The 27,618-nt window shown below is 31.3% G+C and overlaps 1 protein-coding gene, 1 long non-coding RNA gene and 1 other non-coding gene across 3 annotated transcripts in view; 1 reads left to right on the forward strand and 2 right to left on the reverse strand.

Annotated features, from left to right (window-relative positions):
- The window catches only part of Helz (Helicase with zinc finger), an 80,660-nt gene extending 65,216 nt beyond the window's left edge, over positions 1–15,444 (forward strand). The window contains exons 11-16 of the mRNA XM_035359487.2: positions 1,901–2,019; positions 3,863–4,156; positions 4,667–4,774; positions 6,285–6,360; positions 9,584–9,779; positions 12,788–15,444. Of these exons, the coding sequence (XP_035215378.1) occupies positions 1,901–2,019; positions 3,863–4,156; positions 4,667–4,774; positions 6,285–6,360; positions 9,584–9,779; positions 12,788–15,200 (3,206 nt within the window). The 3' untranslated portion in view covers positions 15,201–15,444. The remainder of the gene's footprint in view (positions 1–1,900; positions 2,020–3,862; positions 4,157–4,666; positions 4,775–6,284; positions 6,361–9,583; positions 9,780–12,787) is intronic.
- LOC118188958 (uncharacterized) lies at positions 2,514–27,176 on the reverse strand. Its single transcript, XR_004758195.2, has 3 exons — positions 26,913–27,176; positions 8,508–8,756; positions 2,514–3,401 (listed from the first exon to the last, which is right to left on the reverse strand). It is a non-coding gene; the product is annotated as an uncharacterized LOC118188958 (long non-coding RNA).
- TRNAI-UAU (transfer RNA isoleucine (anticodon UAU)) lies at positions 26,391–26,482 on the reverse strand. The gene is given in 2 exon segments: positions 26,391–26,426; positions 26,445–26,482. It is a non-coding gene; the product is annotated as a tRNA-Ile (tRNA).
- Positions 27,177–27,618: the final 442 nt, after the last annotated feature.

Consider the following 27,618-nt stretch of genomic DNA (forward strand, 5'->3'; position numbering starts at 1 on the left):
TTACCTGTTTGTTTTCAGGCATATCGATGACCATTGTAGTAGATGTGGGACTCAATTAAAATCAAAATCATTCAGCTAGATATATCTACTATAATTAACCATAGTTATACATATGCATATATATATATATATAATCTGTGAGTTATGGATTACTGGAGCACGAGACAAAAGTTTAAACTACACTACTTTATTACAAAACTATTATAATGTAATGAAAAGAGCTAGATGTAATATTAACATAATAGCTGGTGATCCCACAAGGATGATACAGTTATAGAATAGTTCACAAGATGATTTACATAGTCTTGGCACCTCATTTTATCTTAAACCAAGTTAAAACGTTTACACAATCGCTGAACATCACTTTTGACCTTTTTGCACGCTTATTACTTCTTGAAGGCTCAACAGTATGATTCTCTGCCTTGCAGTTTCATAGATTGTCAGCCTTGGATCCAGAACTGAGGCACATTTGCTTCTGTTCACATCTAGAGCTCATCTCTGTGCTGTGCTGGTAGCAAACTTTAGTGACGTCAGTCCTAAATGGGCATACAAACACACACGTGTAATGTTGTAGTTTTTGCAGAAGACTAAACTAATTCACTTAGTCATGGCCTAGAAGACTGTTGCTTAGATTATGACTGGTGTAAAAATCACACTTGATGTGATGGTTAAAACATCATTTTTATTTTGCACAGGAATAGTTACATCTTTACTTAAAACTGGTGCAACACTAAGGGTGCTAAACGCAGCCCACAATATCTATGTTTATATAGTTTACATTTGAAACAATATAGAAGGAAGTCAAAGCAAGAGACATGGTTTACTCAAGCAGCAGTAGGTAAGAAAAAATAATGCATGCTTATTGTCCTCGTATTTACAGCCAGAAAGTCTTTGTCTTAATCCTGAGTAGCAATTGGACTAATGTTTGCAGCAATGCACATGCTGCTGTGAAAGATTGTTGTAACATCTTGCAGAATGTATCATTTGAAGTAGGGATTCATTTAATTAAATTTATGAATCTGAAGGTCTGTTGCTAAATAGTTCCAATTAAGTTTAATAATTTTGTTATAAGCTAAAAAATATGTAAATTGAGATTCAAGCTTTAATTTGTACTAGTCCCTTAACTCTCCATTTTAATGTGGCTGTATTCCTTTACTGCCTAAGAATAGTAATAAATAATTTCAAACTGCCTCATTTTGGAATTAATCAATGTCACATGATTCTTACATAATGATGCAGGCATATATACATACATCAGTGCTGGAGTGTAATCAAGAGATTGCATCCATTATGCCTTTAGTTAATCTGTATGCAATAGTTATAGAATTATCAACAGTTTAAAATTTGTTTAAATGCAGCTAAGCCTAACAGAGCATCTATATTAGTTTGCATTTGAAACTTAGCAGAATAGTGAATTAAGTCAGTTTCTGCACCTACATACATATACATTTTTATGGTTTTCCCCATGTGTAATGTGTATCCGAGCCAGTTTCCTGTCCAGTCAATAAAACATGCATTTTTTGTCATAAAATGTGATGTTTAGTACTGCAAGTCATTGAAGTATGAAATTTTATGCCTCAGAGTTGACTATTGTGCAACCAATTATGGAAAAATATTGAGATACTGATAGTTTTATCTATCTGTGTATTAGTTTTCTCATAATTTGTCATAAACCATATCAGTTTATATTAGATAATCCTTCACAAAATCAGTTCTGTTAAATTACTTCTTGTCAGCTTTGCCTTAGTTTATAATTTAGCTATCTAAATGTATCTTTGTCTCTGATATATGTCTTGTCTTAAAAACCAGTTTTAATCTGTTTTAAAAATAATCGAGGCATTCTGTTTTTTAAAATACAATTGCTAGTTAATAATGTTAAATATTTTGTGTTTCATTTCAGGTTTTTTTACTCATATTCTTATTGATGAAGCTGCTCAAGCTATGGAATGTGAGGCAATTATGCCGTTATCATTAGCAAATGAAAATACACGCATTGTCCTGGCTGGAGATCATATGCAGGTAATTTTTGTGCTAATTATGAGTCTACATGTTTTATACACTCGCATACATATGTAATTTTAGAATAGTTTGCAGATTAGTGTTTTGCAGTATACTAGAAACTATGCCTCAAATATTTTAAGGGAATGTTATGTGTTGAATGTTGTTTTAAAAGCAATGTTGTAAAAAAGGAATTTAAAAAGGAATGTTGTAAAAAAGAAATTCAAAAAGGAATGTTTTGAAAAAAGAAATGCTGAAAAAAAATTTTGTGTTAAATGTTTGTTTTCTTAAATATTTTAAGGAATGTTATGTGTTGAATGTTGTTTTAAAAGGAATGTTGTGCATATGTTAATGTTGTATTTGAAAAGTAATGCATATTTTTTTACATTCAACATTAACATAAGCTGCTATTTTTGTAAGATATTTGATGCATATATGCAAAATACTGTATTTACAAATTTTTGAAAAGTAATCAACTAAAAATATATAACAAAAGTATGAAGATGCATAAATGTGTGAAATAAAAGATAACTGCAGAAATCTGATGATTTTGAGATTGAATATAACACCATGATATGTAAGTAAAATTTTTACAATATCAAATACAAGGGTTATTTTTTAAGATCCATTTTGAAATAAAAACAAAACAATCAAAACATTAAAAAAAAACTGTTTGTTTTCTGAATTTACAGACAATTCTGTATTTTTCTAAGTAATGTTTTCAGAAGTTTAAACATTTATTGTAACAAATACTAAGGGTTTTGGATATTCTTTTCTTAGGACATTGCTGCCTGTGATAGTCGTGTTCACTTCTCCATCTGTTCCAGTTTTCCTTGAACAGTATCATCCATTTTTGCATTTAACTGCACTCGTTGCATTGTCATGTCTACTTCACACATATGGTGATGAATATCTGCAGCTTTCATATTTCATGCTGTTAAGAACCAGATTACTCAGTTGGCAGGGTGTTCAATTTTCCTAAACATTTTAATCTTGGACTAAAGCATACAAACTGACATCCTGAATATACATGTATTGGATTTTGCACAAAGAATCCCAGCAACCTGCACGTACATTCCTTCTCAAGTGCACTTGAAACTTCAAGCTACATTCAGAATGGGTCTAACTTAAAAAATAGCCTGCATACAAATAAACTTACTGATTAACAGTAGACATTGATATTGTTTGTATTATTGTGGTTTCTCTGTTTGATTTCTTATTTTTGGAATACTGGAATGTTTTTCAATTTGAATGCTAAGGACTCTTTAATGTTGTCTGTCTCATTGTCTCAGCGGTTGGTGAAGTTCTCACGTTGCACATGGGACTTGGTTTTCTTTTTAAAGCAGGAATTGTTGATCTGGAGTTCTATATCCACAACTATATCTTATTTCTGAGCACCATGACTAAGAAAGAAAAATGACAGTATAAGTCACAACTTACTTGCTCTTCTTGAAGAAAGAAAGTTTCTACTTTGAATACTAAGCAATTTACTGCTTTATTGTAACTTAAAGGCATAATAATTTATTTTCTGTATAAACAATAGTATTGTCAGCTGCTGAAAAAATTGTCCAATTTCACAGAGAACAATCTGTAAGTATGATGTGGGAAAATTAAGAGGCATAAAAGGCATTATTATAATAAAATGACATTATATAACATGTTTGTAAAATAAAATTGAGTTATGTTTCATAGTATTGGCATCAGTGTCAAAATTGTCAAATTCCCATGGCCCGTCTGTATATATTTGTATATTTGTCTATAATAAATAATGACTTCAAAACTATAGCTTGTTTTTATCTAAATTATATTTGAATTGATTATCTTCTGTAGTTTCTAAATATTTATTTATTTATTTATTTTCCAGCTTAGCCCAGAAGTTTATTCTCAGTTTGCACAACAAAGAAATCTGCATACTTCACTTCTGGAGAGATTGTATGATTTGTACCCTGAAGACTATCCTTGTAAAGTTTTACTCTGCGAGAATTATCGATCGCATGAGGCAATAATCCAGTATACTTCAGAATTATTTTATGATAATCATCTTCTAGCTAGTGGACAACAACCACGTCATAAAAAGTATTACCCCTTGACTTTCTTCACTGCGAGAGGGGAAGATGTCCAGGATTGCAATAGTACTGCTTTTCATAATAATGCTGAGGTTCGTAAGTTGATTTTTGATGAACTTTCAACTAAAATACTATGGAAATGATATTTTACTCTTATTCTGTATATACTAAAACCTTACTTTTTCATAATCTAAAGGAGAAAAAAGTTTTGTATTTTAAATTATAGTAAGGTTCTAAACTCTTTTTGAGTCTCCACTTTAATTTTTCAAATTTAATTTTTCTTATTATTCATTTTAGAAATTTAGAATTGTATATCGACTAACATTAAGAATTTTCATCTGGTGATGAGCATTTTAGAGTTGCAGAATTTACCATATTAATAATTTTGAAGTTATCTAATAGTATGGTATTATTGTGTATGTGTATTTTAAAATTGAAAATTTCATCCTTTCCCTTAAAGGAGTTAACAAATTCTAGTTGCTTTAAATTAATGCAGGGGGGACAAGTACATTTACAAATTTAAGGTGTAAATTTATATTAAAAATTTAAGTGTATGCTTATTCTTATTCATTACATTAAATAAAATGTCTTCTTGTTTTTAGGTTTATGAAATAGTTGAGAGAGTAATTGAATTAAAGAAGAAATGGCCCAAATCGTGGGGTGAACAAGATGAAACTAGTATAGGAGTTGTTACACCATATTATGACCAGGTAAGCATAATTTTAGAAGTTTTGCAAAAATTCATCCTGGGTTAGCTAGCTCCTCAATTGGCTAGCAGAAATTTTTATTTCTTAACAGTGTTGCCTGAAGGAATGTAATAATGACCCACAAATGATCTCAATAGTTCACAATTATTTTTTTTATTAAATTTTAAACATTAATGTCAAATCATTAACACTTGAAAACTCCATAAAATAATGAGGACTGTGTTAATATTATAATTTTAATACAGTTCTCTCTTTTTAGAATATATTTTAGTATGTTCATTTTACCTTTTGTACAGTTATTGCTTGAAACCTCAATTTAATGTGGACCTAGATGAATGTGCCTTGTTAAGCAATTAATCTTCCGAGTGCATTAAACCTGTACCTGTAGAAAAATTTGCAAAATTTATAAATATTTTGCAAATATTTGTTTAAATTACCACTTGGATGCATTATTATTGTGTATTAAATTTATTTAAAATTGTAGCAACTGATTATATTATTAAAATGTAAAATTGATTTAAATCAAGGAATATGTTTATTTCTGTTATATTGCTCAGCTGTTTTATGTATTTACAGATTAAATTTGAAAGATAAATTAAAAATCGATTGAAACTAAAGTTTCTATTTTACCAGATGGTGATGCTCTGAGAATTGGAGAGGCGTAACATATACAAGATAAACTGAAAACTGTTTAATGCAGTAGCAATACTTTCTAAGGAAAATGAATAGCATATATATAGTAGTGGTTGTAATACTTGTATTACTATACATAGTAAAAAGGTAAAAAAAATTGCAGAAAGACTTTGCCAAGGATGTTTCTGAACTCCCCCCCCCCTCCAGAAAAAAGAGGAAAATCCAAAGATCAACTGAAAATTTTGTGAACATTAAAATAAAAAATTAATTGATAAAATGTAGATATGTGCATTAAAGTACAAAATGCATATAATATTTTTTGATGGCTATATAAATAAATGATTGTATCTCTATGCATTTTCTGTAATAGTATTTGATGTTTTATTCCCCTTACATAATCAATTACAGACATAATTGTTAATACTTTAACTACAAATGCTTTGTGATTTTAGGTCTTTAATACTTAGTTTAATTAAAACTCATCATTGAATATTTAAAATTTCCTCCCTTAAGAAATTCGTTCCCTGAGGTCGATAGCCTTCACATGCTTTATGATAATCAAGTAATCTTTTCCTATAAAAATATACAAGGTCAGTTATGTAAAATTCGGTTAATTATAAGTCTATAATGTCAGTTAATTAAAAATCTTAATAGGGGGAAAAAGCCCTAAAATGGTTCCTTAACAAATAAATATTTTAATTTATCATTTATATTTAAAATTCGTTTCATATTTTAAGCTAGTTTTATTTTATTTGAAAGTTTAGAGTAAATTTATCTGTAATATGTTTTTCTTAGAAATGTATATATATATATTATAATTTGAAAATTAGGCTGTGAGTATTTTATTTTACAGTGTACTTAAAATTGGATTCTCTTTAAGGTTGTCAGAATTCGTAATGAATTACGAAAGAAAAAATTACATGGTGTATCTGTTGAAAGAGTGCTGAACGTCCAAGGTACAAATATATTAATTTTTGTGGAAAAGATATTCAGTATTTGCCTTTTGAATAATTTTAATGTTTATTTAAAAAAAAAAAAAAAAAAAACATTATACAAGGTGAGACTGAAAAGTAAGGTGACTTACCCCTCCTTTCGAAAATGAAAACAGCGACGGCCTGAAACATGTGCATTACGATCTTCGGTATGCAACGTTGAAGTTCAGATTCATTTGCAAAGTTTCTCATTTTGTGTTTGTTCATGCAGTTGCTTAAACGTGATAGGTGTTAGTGCATTGCTTAATGGAGCAGAAAATGAATCTAAAATTCTGTTTTAAAATGGGTAAAACTGCTATGGAAACCTTGGAAACGCTTTGAAGTGTGTATTGCGAAGAAACTTTATCTCGCAAGACAGTATTTCAGTGGTTCAAACTTTTCTGCCAAGGTCGTGAAAGCATGGAGGATGAGCACCGCAGTGAAAGACCGTTGACAAGCAGAACGACGGCAAATGTTGTTGTGAAAGAGTTAGGAAGTTATTGCTGTAAGATTGCCATTTGTTCATCCGAATAATGTTGAATGAATTGAATTTTTCTTGTGAAATCATCCGAACAATATTGACACAGGATTTGGGTAAATGGAAACTTTGTGCGATGTCTTTTCCTCATTACTTAAGCGATGAACAAAAACAAGCGATTGAGCTCCTGTGGGGACTTAATCAATGTAGCAGATAATGATGACACATTTTTACAGTCAATTGTTATAGGAGATGACACGTGGTGTTTCATGTATGATCCACATACGCCAAAGTATGGAGTGTCGTGGTCCCTCATCGCCGAAATCCAGAAAGTTTCGTTTCGAAAAATCAAAGGTTAAGACAATGTTGATTACCTTTTTCAATGCATAGGGAATTATCCATAAAGAATACGTACCGGAAGGTCAAACAGTTAATGGTAAATTTTATTGCCATGTTATGAAGCACCTCCTGGCTCACATTCGTCGTGTTCAGCCCCATCTTGCTGCATCAGGCAAGTGATTTCTTTGCATGATGATGCATGCCCTCATACTGAAATGTGTGTTAGATGGTTCCTCAAGCAGCAAAAGCTTACAGAGTTGTTTCACCCTCCTTATTTCCATGATCTTGCACCAGCAGACTTTTTCCTCTTTCCACAACTAAAATTGGCACTTAAGTGACACCGATTTTCAAGCATCTCTAGACTGCTGTTACCAAGGGACTTACCACAGTCTAAATGGAAGACTTTTTTAAAAGTTTCCAGAACTTGTATGAATGTTGTCAGAAGGGCATTGTAGACGGTGTGAACTACTTGTGACAGTGATGTATATAAATATATAATACAGTTATTATTATGACATCAGTCAGCTTACTTTTCGGTCTCACTTTGTACTTCAAGTAGAAATAAATCTAGATTATATGAAATAAAATTTCCACGTATTTTTGCAATACTGTATATATTACAAAAAATACATATTTTATATTTTAGTGTTACTTCCTTTTTGCAGAGATGTTCCTGCATTTTATGGTGAATTTAGTTTTTTTAATTTATTAGTTTTTCAGGAAGTTTATTTAAAATAGATCTTTATAAGAATTTAAAAAAAAAATTTTTAAATTTAAATATCCTTATAAGAATTACAAAGAGATGATTGATTAGGGTTCCCCCCCCTTCATTTTAAGAAGCTTTCTTAGAGTATATATATGGTATGTTCCTTTTATTTTGTCAGTCATTAGCCCCCAGAATTTTTAATGAACATTTCTTTCTTAAAATATTCAAATAAGTGAATGTGAAGGCAAATTGCATAAGGCAACTAAATATCAATTTACGTTAAAACAACTAATAAAGTTCCATTTATTCAAAACATTAGATACTATATCATGAATGAGTAATGGTAAGTTAAGGTAATATCATTTTAGGGATAGAAAATAAAAGCAGATTTTCCTTATATATGGGGATAGAGCATTTCTACAAAATTGTTTTGAAGACAAAATGGTGTAAGAAAGCAAAGAAACAATTTTGATTAATTTTCAGTTATTTCTATGCTTCTAAAAACAATCTTATCAAAAATACCTGTATAGAACATATATAAAAAACATTTTATCAAAATTTAATACTAAGAGCCAAAATGGTATGATGCATAACCTGTGTAAAACTCACTGTATACTGGTGGTGCATATTCAGTGTGCTTTCATCTCCCTCTTCCCACAAACCAAGCAAGTCAACCATTATGTTGTAACACATACAGTTCTTGATAACAATAGTGTTTTCATATCAGTTGATGAAGTTATGTTAAAATTTATAGGAACAGTGGATATTGTGGTCATAAATCTTGCAAAATAAAGATAGAAAATGTGAATACTCTGCATTTCCAATTTTTTTAATTGAAAGGAGATGCCAGGTCCAGATCTAGAAAAGAATTAAATGTTGGTAGTTATTCATTTAACTAAATCATTTCAAAGAAACAAAAAAGCATGATTTATTTTATTTGACATATTATATTTAAAAATTTGGGTTTCTGTGTTTCAACGAGTTCAGCTTGCATTTCAGTTATGCAGTATAGTGAGTGCAAACAAATGCAATTGAATTACAAATTTACAGTTAACAGATATCGCACATATTTGGGTGGAAAGAATTGTTTACATTTCTCACAACCGCTGAAAGGTTAAGACTACATCAATTAACAGAAAATATATGACGGTCTCATTGAAAAGTGCCTCACTAGTAAGTGAGTGGTTAAAACTGCTGAATGCTATAGTTTGGCCCAGGTTTGATCCCAGGTGAACAGACTGTATAGTTGGTTTTGGGGATTTACCCATGGGTAATGTTCAATACAAGTTGGTTTCCATTAGAAAGTTCATCAAGAAGGCATCCCTACTTTAGGCAGATAGCTGTTGTTTGCTGGGTTATATTCCAGTTCCAAATTAAAGATCGTGTACCATAGCATTTAAAGAGAAATTTAGATCAATGGAAATGTCTGATATTTAAGCACTTTTCCATTATGCTATCAGTCTGGTATGATCTATGTGCTGAATATTTAAAGATAGTTATGTCAGATATATTTAAGAATTATAGGACATAACAGTAATGCATAAGATTTCATATTATATGAATTAAGTTAAAATGCTGTCTAATTTAAAGGCTAACGACATTAAGCTACTTAGTGAGATAATTATTTATTTTATCACATTTCGCAAGATCTAAATGACTTATATTCTTTTCTGTTTGATTTACAGGTAAACAGTTCAGAGTTATTTTTTTGAGTACAGTAAGAACTCGTCAAACATGTAGTCAGAAAGCAAAGCTAGAATCTGATTTAGACCATGGCTTTCTCTCTAATGCTAGACTTCTGAATACTGCAATCACAAGAGCTCAATCTCTTGTGGCTGTTGTAGGTGATCCTGTATCATTGTGTTCTGTTGGAAAGTGCAGGTAAGTTTCATTGAAATTTAGTTTGCAAGTTTTATTTTGTATGAAAAACTAAATTTTTGCAGCAGTATTATATGAAAGGTGCATAAATAAATTGGTAATCAAAATGATGCTTTTTGTCCATTAAATTGTATATTTTATTTATATATTTATTATATATTTGTGGGGATTTTAAACAATGAGCAAATTAATTAACGAAAGACATTTTAATTACACAAACGATTATTACATAAATTTAGCATTTAAGAGGATTAAACAAGTAATGATCGTCAAAGTTCTTTTTGAACAGAAGCAGCGTCTCTGCTCCCACGTCAATTGTCTATCATCTCAAAACGGTAATTCCCCTAATTTTTGCTTGGCGCCTTCGAAGCTCATAGAGAGAATGACGTCACGGCATCTGAGTTCAGTTATTTGTATGCTTCTAAAAACAATCTTATCAAAAATATCTGTATAGAACATATATAAAAAACATTTTATCAAAATTTAATACTAAGAGCCAAAATGGTATGATGCATAACCTGTGTAAAACTCACTGTATACTGGTGGTGCATATTCAGAAACAGGCATTAGTTTTTAAATTCAGTTTTGAATATCTGTGAATTTTTACATATGTAGATATGGATTTTTTTTAACTACTTAAAGGACAGTGAATATTTTATTCGCTGGTCTTTTATTAAAGAACTTTGTATAAAAAATATTGAGGAGAGCGGATCTCTTATTTATAGTGTTAAAACTGTTTGTATTCATCTTTTTTTAATATGCTATCCGATCCAACAACTTTGGCATGTTAATATAAGGTGTTTCAGCTTAAAGTCTCTTTTTGAGCCATACATTGTAGTGGTGTATGATATGATGATAAGTCTTAAAGGTAAAAAAAAATAATTTGCATTTACTTAAAAAATGGTATTGCATAATATAGGTTAAAAATTCTCTCATTTAGGAGTATAGCACAATAATTTCTTCATGTCTCTTGTAAAAGGGAAAAGTAGGAAAAAAATATAGTATGCTTATCTGTTAGGAGTACTAAGGTTCAGGATTGACTATTTTTATATATGTATGCAAAAAGCAGGAATATCTGGTTGTAATGAAAGTTTTCCACCAAAAAATGTTCTTAAAAAGTTAGAAAGAAAAACATGGAAACAGTGCCTTTAATTCATCTAAATCTATGATTTTCTACTCTTTTTTTGGGTAATACCATGGCAATCCCACCAGATATAAAGCATGATCTTCTTGTTAGTCAAACTGCACTTTGTGATGCATCCGATAGGCTCATTTGGCACAGACCAATCCTCTTTTTGGCTTGTGTTGTTGAAGTAAATCCACTTTTCATCACAAATGACAATCTGGTACAGATTAGTGCAGGCTTGAACACATTTGTCCTTATCTGTTTGAGTCAGCTGTTGCGGCACCCAGCGATTGAACTTGTATGTCAAGTTTATGTGATGTATAGCACAACTAATGGAGATAGCAGTAACGTCTTAATTCCTTAGCTATCTTTTGAGTGGTTGCATATTAATCTTCTTCCAAAAATTCTCATAGGTGGTCCCCATCAACATCAATAGGCCGGCCAGAGCACTCTACTGCTTGAATGTCATAGTCCGTGTTTTTGAAATCTTGGGTACCAAACCTTCACAGTGTCATATGATACAACATTATTACCTAAAGCTATACATATGTTTGGCGACATTCTGTAGCTGACTTTTTGTAACAGAACTGGAGGTAAATGGTAGTTCTAATATGGATGATAGTTCCATTTCAGACACCTTGTTCTTAATGATAACGATATCTTTTTACAAATTTCACAACAGATTGTTTTAAAGCAAGTTTCTTTCTTTCAAATGCCAAAAATTGTTTGACAAAATATGTTTAAACATGGCAATGCAAACTGTTTACGCAGACGATATCCGTGGTGGCGGGAAACTTTCATTACAACTTGATATATGTATAGTGGAGTGCCTATATAAACTCTAATTGAAAAACGATTTAATTAACTTTAGTAATTTAAAAATTTTTAGCAGTTAATATAATTCAGATTTCAGTTCATAGTTTTGTGAATTCTTAGACTATATTGGTGCCATTAATGTACTCTGAATTTTGATTTTACTTGCGGTATTGTAGAATGTGAATGCAGGAGCAAAGTATCAGTTGAAAACTATAATTAGAGATCTTTCAGTCAGTTTAATGACTTTTTAAGCCTCTTGCTTTATCTTTCATTTGAATGATTTTTTTATACATTATTACCTATGTTCCTTTTTTTATCTGAATATGTAGTATGTAATTATGAAAAACTACAATAAAATTATGGGTATTATTTAAACTAAAGGTAATTTTTGTGTATCAATTCATAAAACACGTTAAATAACTAGTACTACTACTTAAATTTAGAATTTCAGCCTAGTACATAATATGTAACTGTTCTGTTTATAACTTATTTCAAAATTTTATGAATTATTAAAAAAATAAAACTAGTATTATGCAGTTAAAAATTATTTTTAAGTGCATAATAGTATAATTGTGTTTAGGTCTATACATCATAAAACTGAGTTCATGCTTTTTAATAATATTAAATATGTGTGTAACTAAGGAAGTATTAGTGTCTAATTTTAGTTGACATATAATTTTGACTCATTGCCAGTTTCTATTGTATAAGTAGCAGTTCTCAACCTTTTGACTAACGCATACCATCTAAACAAAAATTGAAAACCTTTAGGATCACCACTAGAAAATACTATTACCACCGCTCTTGAACAAAGCTCAGATCGCATAAATTTATGAGTGTTAGAGAAAAAGCTCAGTCGGGATGTTGGGGTTTTAATTTTTGAATTTAAAAGTTAAAAATACTTTGCTTCCTTGCGTACCACCTATTTTTCTCTTGCGTACTGCCGGTTGAGAACCCCTGGTCTAAAGTATAAAAATAGTCAAGCTTTATCTTTATAACTTTACTGTTTAAGTTTTAGTGATAAGTGTTTTCATATTGTAATTACTTTTTTTTCCCCTCCCATTTATTTCAGGAAACTCTGGGAAAAATATATCCTTACTTGTAATAAAGAAAAAAGTCTGTTTGGAATTACATGGGATTCACTGAGGTCAGAACTGGATAGTATGGAATTAAAAAAGAATTTCATTCTTAATCCTCTCGCTCCTGAATTTGTTCCAGGACGAATGTATCATGCACCAGATGCTCCAGCTTCTACTGATACCGTATGCACTGATACCCCAATGCAATTTCCATTTTATTTTCTGCCATTCGGAAGTCCATTTCAAGGTTCTCCTTTAATACAACCTGCTATTGCTCACATGATGTCTGCACCTAATCCTTACAATGTTGTCAGTTGTATTTGCCCCTCAATAATGCCTCCTACTCAGCCCAATCCATTTCAGAATCACACATTTAACACCCCACCTCTTCTTCCTCCACCCCCACCCCCACCTCTACAGCAACAACAGCATTCAACAAATATTCCAAATCGTATGACCCCTGCAATTCTTAATCGAAAAGTTTCTAATAATCGAGGAAATTCTGTGCATTTAGATCATAATGGTCAGGTAAAGGAGTTTGAACTTGGTATAGGAAGGCAGACAAAGCGAAATGAAGTCCATGTCCCATATGTAGTTAATAAACAACCATCTTATAGGCCCTTTGATGAACATTCTCAGAATGAAATAGATGATGTAAAATGTGCTGTTCCTAATCGTGTAGAACCATTTAATAATTTTAATATTTCTAATGAAGTTGATAGTAATGTGCATTTTCAAAATAACCAAAGTTTGTATAATTTTGAGGAAAAAGCAAATAAGCCTCTTAATATGCTGAAGGCAGAAGAAATGGTAAATATTTTTATGAAAAACAGTTTACCCGGAAATCAAATAAATCACATAAATGCATTTACAAAGAATGGTTTGCCTGGTAATCAGTTAAATAGTGTACCTTTGTTTTCTGATCACATGTCCTTGCGAAATAAAATTCCTCCAGTAAATGGTGTATGGTGTCCTTTCCCCTCAAAGTCTGTTGATTCTGAGAGCCACAGTGCTCCACATAATCGTAGTGAAGAATCTATGAAATGTTGTTTTAGACATGGGTTTTCCAATGAACGGGAAAGAGCTCGTAATGCAATTACTAGTGTCCCAACTGTACATCCTTTGATGTCATCTAATAATGCACCTGGTGCTTTTGAAAAATGGTCCGATTTGTCCGAATCGATGACGAATGCAAATAATATTGAAGTTGTTGAATTGAGTCGCTCTCCTATTTTCCAACAGTTGCAAGAAAAATTAAATCTTTTAGAAAAAGTGTTACCTGCAGGAGTTGATGTCCTCTCTTTTGTTGAGAATGAAGAACAAACGATAGCGTTTCTGCAACATTTGATTCAGTCTGTAGGCCGAAATGCTGCAAGAACACTCTCGCTTCTTATAAAAGCTATAAAAAGAGATCAAGAAATTATTCAGGAATTGGATTTTTCTCAGAAAAGACATGTAAGTCAAAGATTTAATGCTTCACAAGTTCCACATGTATCTACTTCAGTAATAAGGAATCTCCCTTCATCTTTCTCCAGACCAATTAATGCTCACCATCAAGAAGTGTTTAATAATTCAGAATCATTCGCAAATGATTCATCAGCATCTCCTTTTCCATTGCCTTGCATCATTAATTCGGATAAAATTGAGCCTAGATTTTTTAATAATGAACATGATCAAGATTTACAAAGGCCACAAATGAATAATCTTCAGACTAATTGGATGAATAGCTCTCAAGATAATATGGGAATATATGATAGGGTAATTTTGAATAGGGCTAGTCAAGAACCACCTGTTTTAGAAATGTCTAAATTATTCATTTCTAACCAGCTTGAAAACAGGCGAGATCATTTGGCAAGAGATGATATTTTCCCTCATGAATCTTTTGGTAATCGCCATCATATTGAAGTAGATAGAATGGACGAAAAACATATGTGGATCTCACCTGAATACAAATTATCCCAAAATATTGAGCAAACAGGTTCACCATTCCAGTTTGCAGAACCTATTAATTCACAAGGCTCTTATTTAAGCCGTTTGAGAAGTATTTCGAGTTCTGTTGATGAACGGGAAAATGGTTATGCTTTTCCATTTGAATTTTCAAGAGCAAATGATCAGTCATTGTCTAAGAACATAGATTCAGCTAAACAAATGACAGCTGGTCCTTTGTCCATGTCATATCCAGATATTCCGGATATTTTATCATCTCATATCTTACCAAATGGCAAAGAGAATTCATCCAAAGTTATTCGAAAGCCAACTGCTAGATCTGAGAGTTCTGCCGTAAACAATTCACCGTTTAAATTTGATTTGCCCTTACAGTTGAATAATGATTCATCTTTGCAATATCCTCAGTTGTCTTCAGAAGGAATGACCTATGCCAAAATAGTTCGATCTCCTCAGCAATGATATCATAAAATTTAGTGTCTTTAAATGTGCTATGCAAGTAAACACATTACATTATTGTTGTGGATGGAATTTTACTGGGAATGTAATTTTTAACTCTATAAATGTTTAATTTTTCATCTACTTTTTGTGCTGTAGAGATGCATGTAATTTTTTTCATGTACATTAGTTTCACTTCGTGCTGTTTGTATATAGTTCTCATTGTATTTTCTATTTCATTAAAGACTAAAAAATTTAAAAAATGCAAGGTTCTGTTTTACTGCAAATGTAACACTGAAATTTATAAAATAACTGGTAGAAATATACTTTCATTTATAATTATTTCAAGCACATTTGTAAATATATTGTATCTCTTCATATAATGGCAATTTCTGTATGCAGGGTTTTCTATCTATCTATCTAGGATAAAATTTTCTATTAAATAATCCTTTTTCAATTCTAAACATTGTTTAAGCAATATTGTATAATTATTAGATTCATTAAGGACTGAAATTTTCTGAGCGACACAGGATTTTAGATCTGTCATGAAAACCTGTATTTAAACAGCATTTATTAACTAAATTTGTATAATGATTTATTTTAGTCTTTATTTTCATAAACTTGCATTCATTAGGATGATATTTACATTATTACATTACATATTGTTTAAGTTATTATAAATTTGCATTAGTGTATTTCAATCAGGAAGAAAAGAAAATGAGTTTTAGTGGTGTTAAAAATTAATGAAGCGTCATGAACAAGAACATAAGAATTATACTGCATGCTGCATATCTCATATAAATTTTATTTCTGTTCTGATGAGTAGATGAAATTATTGCAGCAGAGTACTTGAAGGTTGTCTGCTTTTGAAGAGATTCTTTTGTGGCAGATTTTCTAAAGAAAGAAGGACATTATCTTGGGAAAAAACATAAAATTCTTACACAGCCAGTCTTTTCAGTTGCTAAGGGCTGCTATCGGAGAACTACTAGTGTTTTCATAGTCTGTTAGTAGTCCTCCATTAAACAGTTTTAATGAATTGCAGAATTCAAATTTCGATATTTTCCATTTTGCCGGCGCAGGTGATAAAGTTGATAAAAACAGTACAACCGATGCCAAACGGAATATCCTCATTGGTAAACTTTTACACATGATTTTCAAAAGAAGTAGCTGCAATTTCTTATGGGATTGATTGTTTCTTTCAAAACTGGCATAAAATTATATATAATTTTTAAACCAGATTTACCAGATAGTTCAATTTTATGCCCTAAGTGATAGAAATTATTTTCAATATGTTAGCCTTAGCGTCACCAGCGCTGTGGATGTTGCTTCTTTTTCTTTCGGAAAGAATCAAAATTTCTTCTTTGTTTCTGCTAAATAAACTTCTTTAGAGCATATCGTGCTGATAATGTGATAGAAATTACTTAAATGACAGATATATTTTGAAAATATAGTAGAAAAAAATAAGCAAACCACAAATGCACATTACAGGTTTAGTTAGCCAAGTAAATATTTCTACTATATTTTCAAAATATATCATCTGCCATTTAAGTAATTTCTATCACTAAGGACTTTCATGGTAATTAAGTCAATTAGGATGCATTCACACCGCTCACCCGAAGGCAAAAATATAGAAAAGGCGAAGTCAAGGGTTAAATTCATCAATTCTAATGAGAATGCTCTAGCGAAGTAAAGCGCTGCGGTTTTACATAATTTCTAAGTAAGCTATTCGTACGAATTGAAATAATTCTTGCATTTAAATTTGTATTTCATAAGATTTAACTTCAAACTAATGTAGATAATTACTGGCAGAATTAGATTTTTGTAGCGTAGTTTACGTGAGATGAGATCACTTGGGGTCATGTGATATGAACTGGTAAATCAGGATGTTGGACCATGAGATAATAGTAAATTCTTAAATTAATGTCTTTTTACACATTTATTTCCTTTATTTACTGTCTTTTTAAAAAATTTTAAATGATTAAAATGTTTATGCTTTCAAAATAAAAAGTTCTTAGAACTAACATTTTTTATTTATGTGTATACTGTGTGTTGTCTCCAATAAAGTGTACTTGGCGAGATTTGCACCGGCCAAACGGAAAAGTACCCAAATTTCATAGGATCTAAATGAAATGGGTACATGGTGTTTCTTAACAGAAAGTGTAACTGCATAAATATTGCTTTGTTTTTCCACATGTAATGTAGGCAGAGCTGGTTTCTCTTAGAAAATTATCCATGCAGGCATTTCTGCCCATAGATCACGTTAATGTGCTTTGCCATGATTTAGTAATCCAACTCAGTTAATAGCAAATGCAAGTCTTTGTGAAAAGGACGGCAATTCTGGAATCATCATATATGGTTTTTGCTTTTAAACAGTAATAATAATAAAAACATTGAATTTTATTATTAAATATTAAGTTTCCATACCTATCATAAATCTGAATTAAGATCTTTGATTGATTGACAAATATATTAAAATATTTATATACATTGATAATCAAAATTAAGAGATAATGAGGTTGTAACCAATATCCAATGCTATAATTATTTATGTTAATTAAATACAACTCAAATTGCACTTACGTGCATACGTTTGTGCTAAAAATATGGAAATTCGGTGGTTGGCAATGTGGACACATGCTGGAATTCCAATCTATAGTTTTAATTAAAGTGAATGTGGTTTCTAAGAGTAATCAGTATTCAGTAGTTAGCAAATAATTAGTATTTCAGCACAGGGCGGGAGAAATGACATCTGAAACACTGCATAAAAGAAAAGTTGTGTAGTGGATTTCTCATTCGGAAAGTGCTTTGTAAGGTTGGAATTTGCTCAAAATACCGTGTTATGCCTTGAAAAAGAAGACAAAATGCGTACCAGCATGTTTCAAAATTTGATACAGGCAGGCTCATTGCCTTTCGAAAGTGTAGATTATTGTTCCACGATATTGCTGTTCGCACTGGCCGATAACCAAACACTGTCATGCGAATATGGAATCAATGGATTGCTGAAGATCATAATGAACGGCATGCAGGATCTCAGTGCTCTCCCACGACTAATGCCAGAGAGGACAGACATATTGTGAGGTCAGTCCTGCAAAACCGTATAACCACATCACGGACCAATAATCAACACCATGTTTGCAGAATGCCCAGTATTGCTTTGTAAGGTGTGTCGATGGTTGTAGCAGTCAGCTACAATACCATATCGGTAGAGTGACCATTACTTCAGTGTCTCTTGACAGTGTAGCATAGAGAGACAGACAGCGACTGTGCTGCGCCAAACGACAAAGCTGGGCACAGTCAAACGAGTCTGGGTTTTATGTGAAGTATTCTGATGGCCGTATACATGTCTGGAGTGTCAGAGGGGACCGCACATTTCCTGCTTGCATTTGATATCGCCATATGCGTTCTAAACCTAGTGTGATGGTTTAGGCAGCCTGTCTCTAGTTCGGATCGATGGTAATTTGAATGCAGATGGGTAGATTTCGGACATCTTATGCCCAGTCACTGTGCCTTGTCTTTGAGGCTCCCAAACGACATGTTCTTACAAGATAGTGCAAGACACATGTTGTTCATCATGTTCTGACCTTCCTCGATACACAGGGTATTCGATTGCTGCCCTGGCCTTCATGGTCTCTAGATCTGTCACCCATTGAAAGCATCTGGTCATATGTTGCTGAAAGACTTTTCTGCCACCCCACTCCAGCTAATACGGTTGATGAAGCGTGACATAGACTTGAAGCAAAATGGAATGAGATGATCATTTCTGTCATCCAAGGCCAGTTTGACTCCATGCCTAACAGGGTAAGAGCCGTTTTAGCTGCCAGGGGTGGCAGCAGTGTGTACTAATTTCACACCCCTGTGAACCTCCGAAGTGATTATAAATTTAATCATTTTGTTTTCATGCCGTACTGTTTATGTGCAACAAATATCTTTTTTTGTATTTGCTTTCCTTCATGATGTTGCAGTTTTGGTGGCCAGCAGTGTAACTGATAGAATTGAGGAAGGTCAAACTTAAATTGAGTTTGCCCAAGATTTGAATATCTCTCAAACTGTTATATTTAGAGTTTGTAGCTGCTTTTTAAGCTGTGGAACGTTTGACAGACAGCCTGGTCAAGGGCAACGAAGAGCAACAACTGCAGGTTGCCTAAGATTTGAATATTCCTCAAACTGTCATATCAGGAGTTTGAGCTGCTTTTTAAGATCTGGATTAGTTAACAGACAGCCTGTCAAGGGTGACCAAGAGCAACAACTGCATTTGAAGACACTGTGAAGCGACTACAAGAAATTTGGGTTTAGACCTCCAGGCTGCTACAGAAACTCGAATTAGCCATTCTACTGCTTCATGAAGGCTTATATTGGACTGCATGCAAGAAAACTAATGGTTTGTGTCCCACTCTCTCCAGCTTCTAGAAAGGCCTGTTTAAACTGGTGACATTGTCATGTTCAGTGGAGCCAATACAACTGGGCCTCAATATTCTTTACTGACGAGTTCAGATATAGTCTGAATGGTGATTCTAGACTTGTTTTTTAATCTGGAGAGAGGAAGTAGCATGCAACTTCCGTTCCCTTGTCCATGAAATATCTTGTTTCTGCAGTTGTGGTTTAATGGTGTGGGGGAGAATTATGACAAATGGCCGCCTCAAGCTGCATATCAAGGAGGTTCTGTAACCGCTCTGAGGTATTGGAACCCCAAGGTTACACTGTTTAAGGGTGCTATTAGCCCAGAGTTTCTGCTAATAGGTGACAGACAGAACGCATCCTCATCCAGCATATGTGAATTGCACTGAATTTCAGTGTGCGGAAATTCTTCACCTGACCCTCCAGGAGCTGAAAAGTGAACTTTTAAAAGAGTGGTATGCATTCCACAAGACTTGATCAACACTTTGGTAAAATCTATGAAATCAAGATGTGGGGTATGTATGTATATCTGTTCTAGGTGACCAAATACCATATTTAAAATAAAATAAAATAAAAAAATCTTTCCTGCTACAGGTAACTTTATTTTTCCATCATTTTCCAATTTCCATAAATTTGGTTTTAATTTTAATAATTTGTGAATAATCAACTACCAAACATTATAATTTATGTTAACTAATGCTTTTATACTAATTTGCATTAATTTTTCTTGAAGTATCAGTTATGTTTTATTTCTGTCATTATCCTTTTATTTCGATGACCAGTATATGTGTAGATAAAATTTTATGTAGCTTATTTTTACAGTAACTTTGTAACAGAATTGGGTAGATAAGAGTTTATACCACAAGAATAAAAACATCACTTATAAACTACAGTGGCACAGATACAATTTCTGAATGTTTCTACATCTTAATTTCTGCTGCTGAATTTTAAAAAGCAGAAGGGATTTATAAGTAGTTGAATATTTATTTTGTCTTATAATTTGTTGAAGCATTACATATTGCAATTGATTTTTCATTTTAATATATATTTGAATATATAATTAAATACTTGCAAAAATTTTTTATTCTTTTATGTGGAGTGTTTCAAAAAGAAGCCAGTTCTTTTTTTTTTAAAAAGTAAAAACAAGCTTTTGCTTGCTTGTAAACTCTGCATATTACAAATAATTATCTTATATTGCCATATCATATCTTATTATCATAAGGAAAGTTTATTGTGGCAGACATTTTGTATGAAAGTAATGGTTTTGAGACGTATACATTCTAGTAGTTCAGTAGTTATGGAATGCATTCATGTTATAATTCATTCTAGGGCTTATGTGTGGTTTTCATAGATAAAGTTTCAAGTATTGACTTTGGAGAATGGCAGATCATGAGTGCAATATATGATCAGTGTGAGCTCTTTAACTGATCTAGCAGTTAGCTCATTCAAATATTGTACTGAACAGTGGATAAAAATCTTTTCATGATATGTAAAATGTATTTTTGTAGTCCAAGAAATATCAGTTTTGTGTACTGACAAAATCTTTTCAACTGAGGTTCTAGGGAAAGATAATTAAAAAAAAAGTTGATTTGGTTCATTTAGAAAAAAAATTTTCAGGATTCAGGTAGGATTATTTGAATGAGGCAAACGAACTAGATTTGATATGCTTGTGGAAATGGTTGTCATATAGAATGCTTTAAGAGAAACTGGCCCATTTCAAATTACATATCAAGAAAACTTCATGCTATTAATTTCTTCAGTCAATTGGAATAGAATTGCCGTGAACTATTGATGTTGAACAGTTTTTGGTCACTTGACCACTTTCAACTGGTATGATAAATAATAAATTGAATTTTACGTGTTTTTCAAAAATGTACTGAAATTGATTTTTTTTGGAGGAGGGGTCAGTTTATGCTGTACCTCAATAACAATTTTTGGAATACAAATTTCTGAATGAAGCTGATTGACTTTTTTTGTTCAGGCAAAAGCACACGAGTTATCTGCAAAAGGAAGAAGAGGTTTTTTTAGGGTTAATTTGATTCATATCCACGTTATGCGTTGGAAAAAAAACCTTTTAATCAGTAATAAAACGTGGAACAAATTATCAGACTGACAGCTGTTGGGCTTTGTGATGGAGGAGACGTAGGTTATGTAATGTTACGTAAAAATGGTAAGACGATAAAGCAGCCAAAAGTAAATCTGTTGAATTTTCTCCGACTGAAATAAGGCTTGCATTATCAATATTTCATCATTATACCTTATTATTCTAGAGTATTGTCAGCAATTTTTACACAAGAAGTTTCTGTTAGCTTACATTACAAAGCTGAGTCAAGCTTACAGAAAGCATTCAAAATGAAGCAGCATTCAAAGGTTTCTCAAGTATACGAAACTGCGAAGTGTTATGCATGTGGCGCCATCTATGTACAATAAGTTTTAGTGTTCGTTGAAGCAAATTTTAAATTCCATTAGAAAATGAGTTTTTTTAAATTAGTTTTCCTCAAGAAATGCTAACGCGTTTTTCATTCTGTAAACTCTTTTTAAATGCATTAGGTTTGTATTAGAAAGCAGAAGAAATTTATAAGTAGTTGAATATTTATTTTGTCTTATAATTTGTTGAAGCATTACATATTGCAATTATTTTTCATTTTAATATATATTTGAATATAATTACTTGCAAAAAGTTTTTTATTTTTTTATGTGGAGTGTTTCAAAAAGAAGCCAGTTCTTTTTTTTTATGAAGTAAAAACAAGGGATTTCAATTTAAATCTTCAAAGGAATTTTTTTTTACTTTTTTTTTTTGCAAATCTTAAAAAAAAATTAAAAACTCAAATACTCATACTTTTTTTATTTTTCGAATCTTTCAAATTCTAACTTAAACCTTAAGCACCTTAACTCAACTTTGGAAGGGTTAATTTATTGACTTTAGAAGTTCGTTAAAACATGGATGCGGCTTTTGCGATTTGGTTACTTAGATTATACCAATAGCACTTTGTCAAGGCTTTCCTGGACCCCCAGATTTTTGAGGATTTTTAGGGACCCTTGCGTGCATTAAAACTCTCAAAAGTAGCTATAAATTTGTCGAAAAATGCTTCATATACTCGAGGAGCTGGCAGACAGTTTCCACATTTGCATCTCTAGACGGTTCTCAGTACCACATTCTTAATTTTCTGAAGATAGTTTCGCGTTCGGTAATTCAGGGCTTATTGGTGCTAATTTATACTTGGTTTAATTAAAAAGATTTTTTAAAAAATACAAATTTTGGATCGTTACCGAAATTTTTTTGGCAAACTATGTTGGGTAAATGAACCAGGATTCAAGAGTTTTAATTATCTACTTTATTCATCAGTTTTCGTTATATCTCTCTAATGAATGCAGATATTTAAAAAATATGTACTGTTAATTTTTTGATATAAAGTACTGTCATCTCATTTTTTTCCGTAAATGCAGATTTCAAATTTTACTTTATCAAAATTTTTAATATTAAATAAAAGTTTGTTATTGTTTTTATATTAATGTTTCGAGAAAATGTACGATTTTTCTCATCTTTAAAACAAACGCCTATTTAAATACTAAATTTCAAATTCTGCATCAGAAGTTTATATTAAACTGTTTAGAAACTGTTAACTGTTAGTTTATATTAAACTGTATTGTTTATTTAACTAGATGTTTGTATAAAAGATTTAATCAAATTGCAAAACTTACGTTAAACGTTTAATCAAACTTAAAAATGTCATCGTTATTATATCTTAAAATCAAAGTGAAGTGCTTGGATTTCATATGCATACGTATAGCAATATTCTACTGTAATTCTGCTTTTTTGAACCACTCTTTCGTTCTTTATACAGAGGCTGTTCACACATTTTTTAGACGATGTATATTGTATTCACAAAACTAAATTACATAAAATTATTGTGTTTTAATTATTCTATTTGACGTCCGTTATTCTGAACTATCTTTCGACACCGCAATTTCCAGGATAATAAAGCCTTTTGAAGTGGCAGAAGCGATATTCTATCCCATTCCTCCCGAACAGCTTTCCAGAGTCCTGTTAGGGTTTTGGGATAACGTTTGGATAATGCAGTTTTTTAAAGTCCGAAAGCACAAAAATCCATAGGTGACACATCGGGAGATTTAGTAGGGATATCAATGAAGGGTATGGCCTTGATACCAGTTTTTTGTTCCATTTCTTTTAGGAAATTTGCAGTGGATTTTGATGTGTGACTGCTAGCTTTGTCCTGATGGAGTCTCACAGATTGATGGCACTGTGGGTAAAGCTATGGTATTTTATTCAGAAAAATTGGCGATAAAATATGTTCCTGATAGTATTTGGAGTTAATCTTGACATTGTTTTGCACTTTATTTATAAGAAAAACCAACAACAATCATGTATCCCTTAGAAAAACTTTCTTTCGATTCTTTGAACCATGTACTTAAAATTTTTTCTCCCCTTTTATGATAATAAATGTGCTCTTTTTTGTTACAATTATTTAAATACAAACATGCTTCATCTATTGTGGCAATTGTTTTCCATTTTTCTTTGGATAATGTGACTTACCTCTCGACCGTTTAATCGGAAGAGAGGCTAATCGTAATTTATTTTATTATTTAAAAGAGACAGGCTTTTACTACCTAATTTAATTTGTTTTGAGGATTCTGTCTTGGATTTTAATGTGTGTTTTTACCTTGTTTTTATATGACTGCATCCTCTGGATTTGGTACATTTGTCCACTTGTTTTTATTTATTGTATTTTAATTTCATAAATTTTGATCATCTCACCTTGTGTTTGGCGTGTCATAATCATCTTTGGTTTTGCGCCAAAAACCCCACTCACTCACTTTTCTTTGGATAAGTGTTTCTCATATAGAATTCTGCAGCGTGTCCTGCGTTGAGCGATATGCTTTGGAAGAAAACGATGTACATTGCGTTTTTTCGCTTTCTTAAGATTTAAATCAACGTTTATCATTTTGTTTACAGTGGACACCGAGCATTTTAATGATTTTGCAACTGTCCTTTGACTAGGGGGATTTTATTTTAACATTAAACAACGTACCTTTGCAATAGTCGAAGATGTCCGTTTTTTCCTTGGATACTTGTTTGGAATTTTTGTCCAACTTGAGGCTCCAATTTGACGTTTTTTTTCCTTTCTTGTTGATGATATTACCTATCGACTATTTAGATATCACAAAACCATGACTCTCACATCGTTTTTGGATAACGAAGTATGCATATTTCTCTTCGGAAAGAGCGTAAATGTACCCTTCGAACCACTGCTTTGTTAAATTCGCCATTTTGAATAAAAACAAAACTTTCAAGCCACAGACAATAATTTTGACTTTTAAAAACATAGTACAATTTCAATTACTTCTTTTGCAGCAAACGATTTTTTATTACCGCTTACCAAAATCGTCTAAAAAATATGCGAACAGCCTCTGTATAATAATATAGATATAGTAAAGTGCAGAACAGAATTATTAAATATAAAAAAAAATTAGGTAAAAAACAGAAGAAAAGTATTAATGTCCAATATTCTCTCTGTTAAGAGTTTTTGTTGCTCTACATGAACGATTTCAAGAATTTTTGAAACAATTTTAAGAATTATTTTTAAAAACTTTACTAGGGTAAAAATGTTAAGACATACTACATTGGCTTCTAAAATAAATGTGTTTATTAATAAACGTTTTGTTAAGTAAATCACGAACAATATTTTTGGATAAATGGATAAATTACTGAATAAATGATATTTGGATAAATTACTAAATAAATGATAACCTCACAATGTGCAACTTTCGTCTTTCTGTTATTTTATATCGTATTTCTTTATAACTCATTCATTTATGATATCTGGAAGAAATATTTATGGGATTGCAATATTTGAAAAATTTACGACAAAGATCACAACTATTAATTCTCATTTGAAGTTACATAGCCCCATATTCTCTATACATACTGCAAACAGATTTGATTAAACAAATTTAAGTCTAGTTGATTACCGGATAAACGATACAAAGCTATTAAGTTGAGATAAATTATTTAAATAAATATTAAAAGTCAATTTTAATAAGCAGCTAGACGAGCCAAAAGTATTTAAATAATCAGTTCTGCTAAACCGGTTAAATCCCATCACTGGTAATAAAGGTATCGAAAACTGAAAAAAAATTATCCTGTTCTTACATTGCTCTGAAATAATTAATACCTCTTCTCTTTTTGAGATCTAACAATAAGGTTAAAATTCTTACGTAAAGAAATAGATTAAATGAATCAAATTTCGCAAATTTCGCTTAAATGACGTTTCATGTCAGAATTATAATTGATTCATATTAAATATAAAATTCGATCTTAATCGCTTAAATGTCATTCATAGATTTATAGCTAGTTTTCCATGATTTAATTGATACAACAATTTAACACTGTCATAGTTAGCAAATTAAAGAACATTTATTCGCTTGATTCCAATAAAATATTTCATATGACTTCAATTTCTATTTCATATGACTCAATTGTACTATATAAAGGACATAACCTTTATATAGTACAATTTTTTTTTTTTTAAAGCGGGAATATGTGTATCAGACGAAGTTAACTTCGATGTACTTTTTCTAATACAATCTTTTGAGAATTAAAATTTAAACATATAATAAATACTTCACGTTCTTGAGTAAATGAAATGCTTTTAAAAACTATGGGGAGTTTGTATTCTTCAATTTAAAAATTTTGTAAGTTAAGTGAATATTTTTATTAAACCTTTTTTTTTTTTTTTTTTTTTTTTTTTAAGTTTGTGCCTTTTTCGATGGGTTTAATATCCAATAAAAAAATGCTACTTCCCCAGGTGAGGCTCGAACTCACAACCCCGGCATAACTCACAAGTACTGCCTTATAAGTACCGTGCGCTAACCAATTGCGCCACTGGGGACTCGAAGATGTTTGTTTAAAAAGCTTACAAAAACAAATTCACTAATAATATTTTTTTAATAATTTTATTGTTTATTAATTTACTGGATGCTCTATTTATAGTTATAAAAGTAAACTACTCTATAAAAATGTATTGTTGCAAGGACGTATATAAGATACTGATAAAGATAAGCGAACATCAAATTCGATTGTTAGTGTACATATGGCTCGATATTATTCCTCGACGTAATATTTTCACAAATGTTTTACCTACAAAAAACGGAACAGCAAAAATATAATATAATAAATTATGTTGAAAGAACTGTAAATATCAGGAAAATAATAAGAATTTAATACTGATTGATGTTCATCAAAGAAATTATGTCACACACATAAAAGCCATATAATTCAAAGAAAATTCATCTTAGCATTTTTTAATAAGTCTTACTTACTAAAAGATTTAAATATTCATTTTTCAGGCAGAAAAAGAAGTTCAGTTTGCACATTTCACTGTAATATATCTAGGTGGTGCGTTGAAGAAATTTTCGTAAATATAAATGCAAAATTGTTTTTTGCTGCTGGCGCCATCTGTTAGGAATCTGTGTGAAAGTAGCAATTAAGTAAAAGTAGCTATTATTTAGCGATTTTTTTCCAGTAAAAAATAAATAATATAAAATAACAAGGAGAAGGGAAAATAGTGAAATTTTCTAAACATGGTTTTTTTTTTTTTTTTTTTTTTTTTTTTTCTGTGTGTGTGTGTGTGTGTGTGTGTGTGTGTGTTTACGTGTAATTTCATCTGTTTCATTGCAAAAAAGTAAGTAAAATTGTTCATAGGTTTACGTTTTTAGATTCCGTATCATTGACAAAATTGCAGTAGCTGTGTTATCAAACAAAACCCAAATTTTCAATGTGATTCATATTTTAGAATTGTTAGGCTCAGGTTAAATGCATTAGATTTTTTTATTAAAAGGGATTTCAGTTTAGAGGGAAGATTTATTCTGTAAAGTTTACGTTACTTGCTTCAGTCATAAAATTTCTACATTTTCACTCATTTTACTTCCAGCGAAAGATGTAAATAACTTTTGTCCTTTTCCTTTTTGGATTTAAAACTTTTTGCACCTTTTTTCATGCAGTTTGCCACTGCACTTTTTCTTTTTC

This window comes from Stegodyphus dumicola, chromosome 6 (genome assembly GCF_044657685.1).
Source record: "Stegodyphus dumicola isolate Sdum_Otavi_A_Nest chromosome 6, ASM4465768v1".
Lineage (NCBI taxonomy): Eukaryota > Metazoa > Arthropoda > Arachnida > Araneae > Eresidae > Stegodyphus > Stegodyphus dumicola.